The following is a 10,424-nucleotide window of genomic DNA, read 5'->3' as shown; positions in this document are numbered from 1 at the left end:
GACTTGTTGCCTAATCCAGTCCGTCGCCCGACCACTATACTTTAACAAACTAATTTAAAAGAAAAGTCATATAAACGGCTTAATTTATTAAATTCGCAATTCATACGTCTTTATTTAAAAAAAAAAACAGATAATTAAAAAGCAATTCATAAAGCAGCAAAAAAAAAATTCGGGATTAAAGAAGTCAGGTAGAAATAGTGTAGTGAAAAAATGATTAAGATAAATGTAGTTTAATCTAAAATAATTGTCTGAATTTAAAATCATAGCAAAACAATCGAGTGTTTTACACTTTTACTTGAGAAAAACCATAATTCTTCACATTTGACTGTCCAAAATAAAAAAACAAACTCATTCAATACGTTCATAATTAAACCGGTTACTTTTAAGTAAATTATAACCAAACAATCCTTCACATGTTTTGGCTGATGCCAACAGGTTAATAAAATGTCTCCGATCGTACCACGTCTACATGCATTGTAGCGTATTATAAATCTGCAACCAAAACACATCAACACTATACACATAGATTTAAAGTAAACCATACAACAATCCTTAAATTCATCTAAACCGATCCGTCCACAAACAACCCATTACATATAAACCTCCATACCAATATACTTCGACCCCCGACACAACGGGCACATGCTAACCTTACTCTCACACTCTTTACACAAACAAAGATGCTTACACGGCAACAAAAGCATGCAAACCTCGTTCACTTTACACGCCTTACACGTCATCATCTCCTTCATCCCAGTATTATTCTTGCATAGCAGATGAAAATCAATTGCGCGCCCATTGCAACACGAGGCGGTGTCATCTACCTCACTATCACCACACCCTTCTTTACCATCTTTGATGTGTTTGCTGTTGTTGTACACTTGTTCAAGATCATATTGCAAAGTGGTGATTAAGTTTTCATTGTGTTTGGCCCGCTGCTGCCAAGTGCCAGCTTCCATGGCGAGTTGTTCAACTTGTAACTCGAGTTCAATGTTTTTTCTGTTGATGTTTTCAACCTCGGTTTCCTTTTCACGAAGTTTTTGGATGAACTTGTCTTGTACATGTGAGATTAGTTGAAGCTGGTTTGTTTGTACCTTTTCCATAATTGCTTGCCTGAGTCTATCAGCCTTTTTGATACAATATATATTAACGAATCGGTAAAAGTTCGCTTATAAATAAGCCAATAAGGAAAAATGCTGGTATGAGAAACAATGTTGGGTAGGCCTGTAAACGAACTGGACAGACATGAACGAGGGCATGTTCATGTTCTTTCATTTAACTTTAACCGAACACAAACACAAACAAGTGTTTTTGTTCATGTTAGTTCGTTAAGGAAATGAACATGTTTGTGTTTGTCCATGTTCGTTCGTTAAAAATCTCAAAACTGTTGTAGCACAATTAGGCTCACGAGTCACTCGGTAAGTGAAGCCTGGGCTCGGTCTTGTCTACTAAACATGCTTATAGGCTTGAGCATGGGCTTGAGCTCATTTAAGCTTGGTTTAATACGAGCTTTTAATGAGCCAGTCACGAATAGCTCACAAGTGGTTTGGCTCATTTACACCCCTAGTTTTAGCTAACCTATTTAATGGATAATTAGAGGTAACCAGATGGGAACGATCATGTTTCATAAAGAGTTCAGTCAATTTAAATAAAAGTTGAAGCGAGCAGGGTCGGGTTGAGTTGACACAAAAACGCTGATTTGCTCATATTTTTAAACAGTGAATATAATTTGTGTGTTAATTATCATTACAAAACAATATTTAACACACAACTCCAAAAAGGAATTTAAGAGGGTGGTCTCCATTAGAAATACACTATAACTTCTTTTTTTAATTTGACCCTTTTAACATGAGACACAACCCAAAATTGGCCCATTCATAAGTACATGGATTGGAATGCCATAATATATTAATGGATAATGAATTACAGAGATGATGAAATGATGATACAAAGTACACTCAGTTTTAGCATACGAGTAAAACGGGTGCAATTAAACAGTCAGATTTAAATACTGGTGACATCAGCTTACATGCAATAGACTAATAATTTCACATGCAATAGACTAATAATTTCTATGAAAATGCCACAATAGCATTGCGAATGCTTTAGATTGTATAAAATTGAAACTGATGTAAATCTTGACAATAATAAAATGAGCAGACCGGCTAGTCAAGAAAAACCTACTTTAATTATAAGCACTTTAAGAGAGATCAGTGCAACTTTATCATAAAAAATCATGAGTCAACGTGCAATAAGTTGGTGACTTTTACATAGGCGTGCTACACTCAATCCACAGCCTCCTTAAAATCAAATTCACTAATAAAGTGTCGTCTAATTTCAAACAAGAAAAACAAACAGTTGTCATATGTTAAATAACTATCAAAGACTAATTTGGTTCAAGACTTCAACCTCAAAACTTTATATATAATGCAATGACACTATATACCCTATTAAAAGATTGCACCTAACAGAATATTGGCATTTTAAACTGATGTAATGAAATCTAACTGAACACGTAAATGGATTCTTTAACACACAAACATACCTGAATTTTCATGAACCTATCAATCTCAGCATCTTGTCTCCTCAACTCACGCTCAAGTTCATCTTCCACAAGCCCAGCAACAAAAGACGACTCACCAGATGACACCAATCTACCATTGTCAAGAGACAACCCTAAACCAGTTGAAACCGATCGCTGCTGCAAGAAATCAATAGACGATATCTGAGAATTCCCATTATTATTCCCAAACAACTGCTGCTCTCAAGAACACCATTTAACGATGATGCAAAAAATAAAATTCATATGTACTACATGTAAACGTTCATTACATCTACACAAATTAAGACCTGTGTTAAAAAATTGCATATAAAATTTCCAATCCGATTAATATCGAGTTTTCGAACACTAAAAAAAGTAGAAGCAGAGAGATTTAGGGTTTACATTGAGGAATATAGGGAGGTTGATGTAGCTGCAATTGGAGCTTCCATGTTGTTGAATACACCTCTAAACATTACAAAACCACCCTCCAACTTATATTAACAGCAACAAAAAACAAAATCAGAATCAAAATCCCCCATCATCTCTCTGAATCAAATCAAATTCAAAACCCACCAATTCCACAACTACCTTCACCAAAACCCTAGGGGTTTCCTTCTAGGGTGGTTGTGGGTTCAGACATCTGGAGCGTCAAACTAATTAGGGACGATTGAAACTTGTTTCAAGGCTTGAGCAAGGTTATTGGCGATTAGTAGGTATAATGGCTTACCGCAGAATTAAAAACTTTGTTAAAAGAAATTAATAAACTTCATAATTTCTAAGTAGAGGATTACTTAAAAGGTAGCAATTTATAAGCAACTCAAAAGATGATCTTTCCATTGATAAATAGAATGAAAGGTTAATAGAATGGGATGTGAATATGCGGTTTGCGATTGAGATTGAAGGTTGCGATTAGGTTACCACTGAAAAATAGAATAAAAGGTACTTATGATAGGGTTAAATTAATATATATTTCGAAATAATTATTAGCAGTTGCAAAAAACAAGTATAGTGATTATGTACTCTGGAATTTTGGTTCCTCATTAAACTCTTGCTATAGTTAATTTGATATTTGGATTTAAGAATTATAATAATGTTTCTTGTCTCAAAATGTGGTGTCCTACTTACTTTGAAACTTTAAATGTTTAGACACTGTAGTTCAATCTGTTATATAATAATATACAAAGGTAACGTTTTGTATGTTACTATGTATGAATGAGAGGAGGAATGGAATGAATTATTACTATGGAATGAAAAAAAATATGTTTAGTTTGTTTGCATTTTAAACAATCATAAAATTAAACATTCAATATTTTATGAATAAGTCATTTGAATTATAAATACCTGAATTGAGTAGATAAGTGACTTCAAATTAGAAATTGGTGATTACTAATAAGATTAGTAGATAAATTATGTGTTTCAAGTGGTTAATTGATTGAATTTTAAGTGTTTTTGTTTTCCAAATTCTTATAAATGTTTAAATTTGATAAAATATATTTCATATATTTCACTTTCATTATGTTTTATTATCATCATGTAAATAATTATGAATAGTTTTACAATTTTAACGGTCTTTGTCCTAACTTTTTGCCCCCACTCATAATGTTTTGAAATCTTCACATGTGACTGAGCTTGTGGACGAAATCTTCATCGCGGCTCCATTAACCACGTTGTTGCCGATGGAACTTCTTTCTGGCAGCTTGGAGCGAAGAATTCCAATCCAACACCACCAAAAACGATGATATCAGAATCACGGGTATATATATCCATTGAAGGATGTGATTATATCATTAAACCTTCCATATACCCGTCACCATCAGATCAGTTCATCGAACGGTTGCAATCCCCACCCCTGAAAGAGAGATTCTTTAACTTCTCATTGCATTCAATCTCAAAACTCAAACCAAAGGCGAATGCCGAATGCAGCACAGAAAAGATCTCGAGTTACAAGAGCTATCAGTGCTTTTGTGGAGGTGCATAACACAAGCACGGCGGTCCCTACCCGACACTGTAACCATTTGCAAACTCGCAAGTGGTAATGACTAATGAAGTGGTGATTATATTGAACCCACCTTTGCCGGGTGATTATTTTGGTAGCCCGGGGCAACTGCAACATTGGGGGAATTGTTGGCTTGGTTGGGTGGCTTTGAGGTTATATGAAGCGGTCGGGACGGTGGCGGGAGCATGGATGTGGAAGCTTGTCTTTTGCCGGAGTATATGAAAGGTTTGAAATGCGATGAGGAGTTTATAAATGGTCTAAGTGGTGAGATGAAGCATAGGATTAATTTGAAGTCATAAGAGTTTTGTATGTTTGTGTTGGATGCAATTTTGTCTAGGTATCACTGAAGAAAGATTTGTATTCTAGTATACTTTATATGTTTCACATATTTATTAACTTGTCATTTTGTACTTTTATACCCAAGTGCTTCAAATCATACGATATCAAAACCCAAACATTAGATTTATATCACATATAAGAATTCCAAGTGAGTTGGAACATATGAAAGTCATATGAAAGTTATCAAGCAGTTGTGATAGAAAATATAATACATACGTTTTTGGACAAAGGAGCCGAAGTTGACTTACAAAATTAAACATTTACCACTTTCAGCTCTCTTACGAAGCTCCTCGGTCTCCCTTTGGGCTCTCTCTAAAGTCTCCCTCAGCTTACGGATCTCATCATTTGATTTCATTTGAGCAGCTTGAGCCGTCTCTTCAGCCTTCAACCTTGCAAGCTGTTCTTCTGCCAATTGTTGTTCAAGTCTGATGGTTGTTTCCTTCAACCTCGACTCCACCTGTGAAACGATCACACCGTATATCCATTTATTTGCAATACTAGGCTAGAAGCTCATGCACTACACGAGTTGAATAAAGGAAATACCATATAAAGAAAATTTTCTTTTAATTTTGCAAGATGTAAATTCATATATTGTGTGGCAGTGGATAGTTATTTATTAGCTATATTTATATTTGGCCATCTTGAGCCATTTGTCTATAAATGGGGTGCTATGGACCATGTTAGGGTTCTGCATGGCCCATTCAGTTTCGGTTTTTTGGTTTCAATTTAACCATTTGAGCTTGAATTTTTTGGACCGAACCAAAATTTGGTCCAAAATAATGAATGGCCTAAATCATGTTGTTCATCAATGATTAATTGATTATTATACGTTTACGCTAATATAAATTACTTAACATACAAAATGAAAATATGAAAATCCATAAATTCAGTCTGGTTCAGTTTTTCGGTTTCAATTACATGCAAAACCGAACTGAAAATTTTGTTATTTTAAAAAATATAGAACCAAACCGCCGGTTTCTGTTTGGGTTCGGCTATTTCGGTTTCATGCACACCCATAATGGTTATGTTTATCTCAAATGGGCCTGCTAAATTCTTTTAACTATAAGGAATGAGTCAAACTAGTCAAAACTTGCCTGAAGAGTACATTTAATGTATTCAACAAACTCCTAAATGATTTATACAAAATTTTGGATTAAATTTTTAATAACACAAGTTTTGTAATCATCCTTAAGGCATTAATTTTTAGCATAATATGACATGCGGGTCAACCCAATCTGACATGATCTGCCCATAACTATGAGCCTATCAGGGTGATCATCTGATAGGAAATCAATTTATGCAGTTTATTCTTTTTTGAATTGTTTGTGTGTGTCTAACCAAACCGAATTCAACTGAATTATTCGGTTTGGTTTGGTTCGGTTATCCACCTAAACCCATTATTATTCGGTTTTTTCGATTGAATTCGGTTCGGATAAGCAAGATATGGGGAACCGAAAACCGAATAGAAAACTGAATTCACAATTCAGTTCGGTATCCAATTAAACCGGTTGTTATCCGGTTTATTCATTTAAATTCGGTTCAGTTATTCGAATAAGCAAGAGTTGTGGAACCGAAAACCAAATTCACAAATCGGTTCAGTTATCTGATTAATCTACTTATTACTCGATTTACTTGATTAAATTCGGTTCAGTTATCCAAAGATGCAAGATTTTGGGGAACCGATAACCGAACCCAAAAACCGAGTTTGCAAACCTGTTCAGTTGATTTTCAATTAATGTGCAAACCAGTGAAAAATCAAAATGACAGTAAACTGCAAAGATACCATTTCAGTTATTCTTTTGAGTTGCTCTTCATATGATTTATGCATCTGTTCTGTGAGCTCAGATATCTCCTGTTTTGTATATCCCTGCAACGATTGAACTTCTTCGGTTTGTTCATGAAGCTTCAAAGTCCCTCTCTGTCAAGTAAATGTACAATTTGGATTAAAAAAATATTCTTAAAAATGATAATAAAAAATGACATTATTCACCTTCAATTCACTAAAAATCTCATCGGTGTATGGTTTCCCGTTATTCTTGGTCAACACCATGTTGACCAGAGACAGAAGTTCTTGTACTTGTTGTGTTTTCTTGTTCTTATCTTTTGTCCTGTTATCAAAAACGACATATCTATCCCCACACAAGCTAAGGGTTTCCTGAACCGATAGTTGAATTTTAATTAGTCAATAGTTTCCACTTTCCAATAGGAAAAATAAACTCGTGAATAATACCATTTTCAATTTCCAAAACTACCCCCAATTGATGGCATGTAGGGGTGGCGATCGTGTCGGGTTAACCGATTTTGGGTTAAATTTACGAATCTGAACGCGGCCTTACATGTGTCAACCGTCAATAAGTCAACCTGAATCTAGACACTTAAAATCGTGTACTTGGAACACGACACGTATAACTCATTTATCTGAACGAGTCAAATGAGTTGACAATTTGTAAAAATGCCAGTGAGTTGTAAATAAGTTATAATCAAGTTGTAAACAAGTTAAAATGGTCATAAACCGGTTGGCGGGTGGTAATAAATTGATCAAAGTTATAATCAAGTTGTATACAGGTTAAACGGGTCATAAAGAGGTTGGCGGGTTGTAGTGAATGGATTAAAGTTATAATCAAGTTGTAAACAGGTTAAATGAATCATAAACAGGTTAGTGGGTAATGGGTTATGGGTTGTATTAAATTGGTTAAACGGTCATAAATGGGTTAACATATGCCTTTTGTTTTTACTTTTATATTCTAATTTTAGATTGACGTGTCAAACCAGTTTAATTAAACAGGTTATATAGGAGACAAGTCAACCCGAACACGACACGTTTTACTAAACAGTTTAAACATGTAATCCGATCACGACATGTTTATTAAACGGTTTAGAAATGACAAGTGAAACCCAAAGACTGATTATTTTTGAACACAACATGTTTATTAAACGGTTATACAGATGTAAAGTATAGTCACCCCTACAGCCTACTTTATGGAGAAAACAGGTAAAAGAAAAAATTAATTATTGGCTGATGATTAGTATATAATAAGTTTGAAAATGAAAATAAAAAATAGCAAGATATTGTGTATTAACGTGCACCTTTAATGATACAGGACAGTCGTCTAAGAACTCTTCCAAAGTTTGTTCATTCTCCTCAAGTTCATCTCCACCAGTAAAAACGACAATCATATAATCATTAATTTTGCTCCCAAACAAAGTCCTCAAACTACTTATTGCAGCTTCTTCTTCTTTTGAAAACCGGTTCCGAACTGTGAGGACAACAAGAACCGCGTGGATACCATCCCTCGCCATATTTATGCATTTCACAATCTCTTTTCCAATATACTCAGTATCAACAGAAGAATCAAACAATCCTGCATTTGTGTTAGCCGTTAGCAGAAACATCCCATAATTATTATTGCGCTACTTCAAAACTGTAACTTAATAATAATAATAATAATAATAATAATAATAATGTTTTATACCAGGAGTATCAATGACATTAAGCATCTGTCCATCTTCGAGGACGGCGGTCCTGATCTCGGAAGTAGTGGTGACACCGGCCGAGCTGGCCTTGGAAAGAAAGTCTTTCTTTCCAAGGATGCTATTACCGGTGGCACTCTTGCCGTTACCGGTCCTTCCAACCAAAACAAGTGTTCGCAGGGCATTCAAAAGAGGTGATACTGATGTGAACTCCCAGTCATCATCAACTGAACTTCCACCCATCCTGTCTCTAACCCTAACCTTTTAAACCAACTCACTCACAATTATCATAAATCAATCAATCAATAGTGATAGATGTAAACCCTAACTTGCAAATACAACTATTATTATTATTATAATTATTGAACAACAAGGTACCTGATTCGCCGATCGAATGTGTATTTGAGGTTTAAGATGAATGAATGGGACTCAATATATTATTATTATTATTATTATTATTATTATTATTATTATTAATTGAGAAGAAGAAATCATAATTCTGGTCAAATCGGATAAGAGACCAAGATTTTGCGTGGTGAGCGGAACACAAACTTAATGGATTTACACGTAATTTTTACCAAAACTAGGAAAAGATTATAATGATAAAACCTTTTTTTTAAGTTATAAATAATTAAGACCATCTTCAACACAAAGTTTTGTGACTTGGATTGACATGTTTGTTTAGTTTCAGGTGGGATGAGTAAGTGTGAATTCTGGATGCGAGCGGACGGGGTTCATTTGGGGTCGTGTGTGCAACGTTTATAAATAAAATATATTTTTTTTAACTTTTAAACGTTCAACAAATAAAAAGTATTGACTAAATAATTTTTAAAATATGCAACGACTAGTTCCAAATATAAGGTATATTTTTTATAAAAAAAATGACTATTATAAATAAGAATTTCCAGAACCTGGTTTATTAAAAGAATAATTTTGTGATTAAAAAAAATATAATTACAATTTGTTCTGTAAGCATAGTCAATTTATAGATCGGATTCTTTAATAAATTCACTTTCACTCACTATCCTTTGAAAGTTAAAGTGCCTCGTATTTTGTCCTTTTGATTAATGTTTATCCGAAAACCCGGGCATGCCATGTATCAACCATGTAGGACATTTTGGTAATTTCACTCCTGCTCATTTATGATTAAAAAATATATTAAATATATTATTAAAAAGCTAAAGAATATATATTAAAGACTTTCATGGGCACAATGTGCATCCGCCCATAAATCACAAGGACACAAAAGGATATTAGATATTTGGTAAGTGATGCTATAAACATATGAGGATATGAAAGAGAATCAATTATGTTTGGATCACTTGCAAATCTTGTCCTTTAACTTCAACAAATGCATCAAGTGTCACTAAAGTTCATAGATTGTCGCACTTTTCATCATGTGAGCCTTAGAGACGTCCAATTTGCTTATTGAAGTTAGAGGACATGATCAGCAGTGGACCGCATAAATAAATTATGTAATTTGTAAATTTACTCTATAAAAAAGTTATTTAAATATCCAGCGACTGACATACAAAAAGCAATGTGCATTATTGTCGCGAGTTAAGACTATCATAGTGTCACACCCCACCCAGACTAGGGTACTTAAAGTGATCAATCAACACAGACTTTCAACGGAAACGTAAGCTTATTTAAAAACTAAAAAAATTTGTTACATGTCTAACTATTACACATAATACAAAACATAATGGTAATAGGATCAAACGTCTAAACTTTTCCAACACTTAGCATCTAACTCCATGCCCTTATTTATCAACCTGTAAAACATGTTCGGGTAAAAATACGTCAGCACAGGGCTGGTGAGTCACATAAACCGACATATTTAATAAACTGATACTAAAATAATTTTATTGATCAAGTATGAGCTTATTGCATGTCATGCCATAATTATAACCCGTCTGTTTCACGTTAAAGTCGGGTCAACATTATATATTTGCACATACAGACTTTACACTAGTCTACTACTGTATTAAGTGCATGTCCCCTCGGGGAAATAAAATGATTACTATAATATATATAACACCTTGGGTGCCACACCAAATGCATCATGCAAATACA

The 10,424-nt window shown here is 34.2% G+C and overlaps 2 protein-coding genes across 2 annotated transcripts; both read right to left on the bottom strand.

Moving 5' to 3' along the window:
- Positions 1-444: 444 nt before the first annotated feature.
- Positions 445-4,725, bottom strand: LOC143620994 (putative BOI-related E3 ubiquitin-protein ligase 2). Its single transcript, XM_077092537.1, has 4 exons — positions 4,612-4,725; positions 4,488-4,547; positions 2,546-2,761; positions 445-1,127 (listed from the first exon to the last, which is right to left on the bottom strand). Exons 1-4 carry the CDS (start codon positions 4,723-4,725, stop codon positions 591-593), a joined length of 927 nt encoding a protein of 308 aa, XP_076948652.1. The 3' UTR covers positions 445-590.
- Positions 4,726-5,053: 328 nt separating this feature from the next.
- LOC143621015 (immune-associated nucleotide-binding protein 9-like) lies at positions 5,054-8,591 on the bottom strand. The gene is made up of 5 exons (XM_077092553.1): positions 8,351-8,591; positions 7,965-8,239; positions 6,868-7,032; positions 6,661-6,795; positions 5,054-5,334 (listed from the first exon to the last, which is right to left on the bottom strand). Exons 1-5 carry the CDS (start codon positions 8,589-8,591, stop codon positions 5,122-5,124), a joined length of 1,029 nt encoding a protein of 342 aa, XP_076948668.1. The 3' UTR covers positions 5,054-5,121.
- Positions 8,592-10,424: the final 1,833 nt, after the last annotated feature.

The sequence above is a fragment of the Bidens hawaiensis genome, unplaced genomic scaffold (genome assembly GCF_021521415.1).
Source record: "Bidens hawaiensis isolate Kalapana, Puna unplaced genomic scaffold, B.hawaiensis_p1.1 tig00002759_1, whole genome shotgun sequence".
NCBI classification, from domain to species: domain Eukaryota; kingdom Viridiplantae; phylum Streptophyta; class Magnoliopsida; order Asterales; family Asteraceae; genus Bidens; species Bidens hawaiensis.
This window is presented reverse-complemented; position numbering and strand designations above follow the sequence as displayed.

What these genes read in the sequence shown, in the direction of transcription:
- LOC143620994 (XM_077092537.1), bottom strand. Translation starts at nt 4,725, where the DNA reads ATGCTCCCGCCACCGTCCCGACCGCTTCATATAACCTCAAAGCCACCC. An exon ending in AAAATAATCACCCGGCAAAG is followed by an intron (nt 4,548 to 4,611) that starts GTGGGTTCAATA and finishes AAATGGTTACAG; the next exon opens with TGTCGGGTAGGGACCGCCGT. An exon ending in ATAGGTTCATGAAAATTCAG is followed by an intron (nt 1,128 to 2,545) that starts GTATGTTTGTGT and finishes TGTATCAAAAAG; the next exon opens with GCTGATAGACTCAGGCAAGC.
- LOC143621015 (XM_077092553.1), bottom strand. Translation starts at nt 8,591, where the DNA reads ATGGGTGGAAGTTCAGTTGATGATGACTGGGAGTTCACATCAGTATCA. An exon ending in TAATGTCATTGATACTCCTG is followed by an intron (nt 8,240 to 8,350) that starts GTATAAAACATT and finishes ACACAAATGCAG; the next exon opens with GATTGTTTGATTCTTCTGTT. An exon ending in AGATTTTTAGTGAATTGAAG is followed by an intron (nt 6,796 to 6,867) that starts GTGAATAATGTC and finishes TTTACTTGACAG; the next exon opens with AGAGGGACTTTGAAGCTTCA.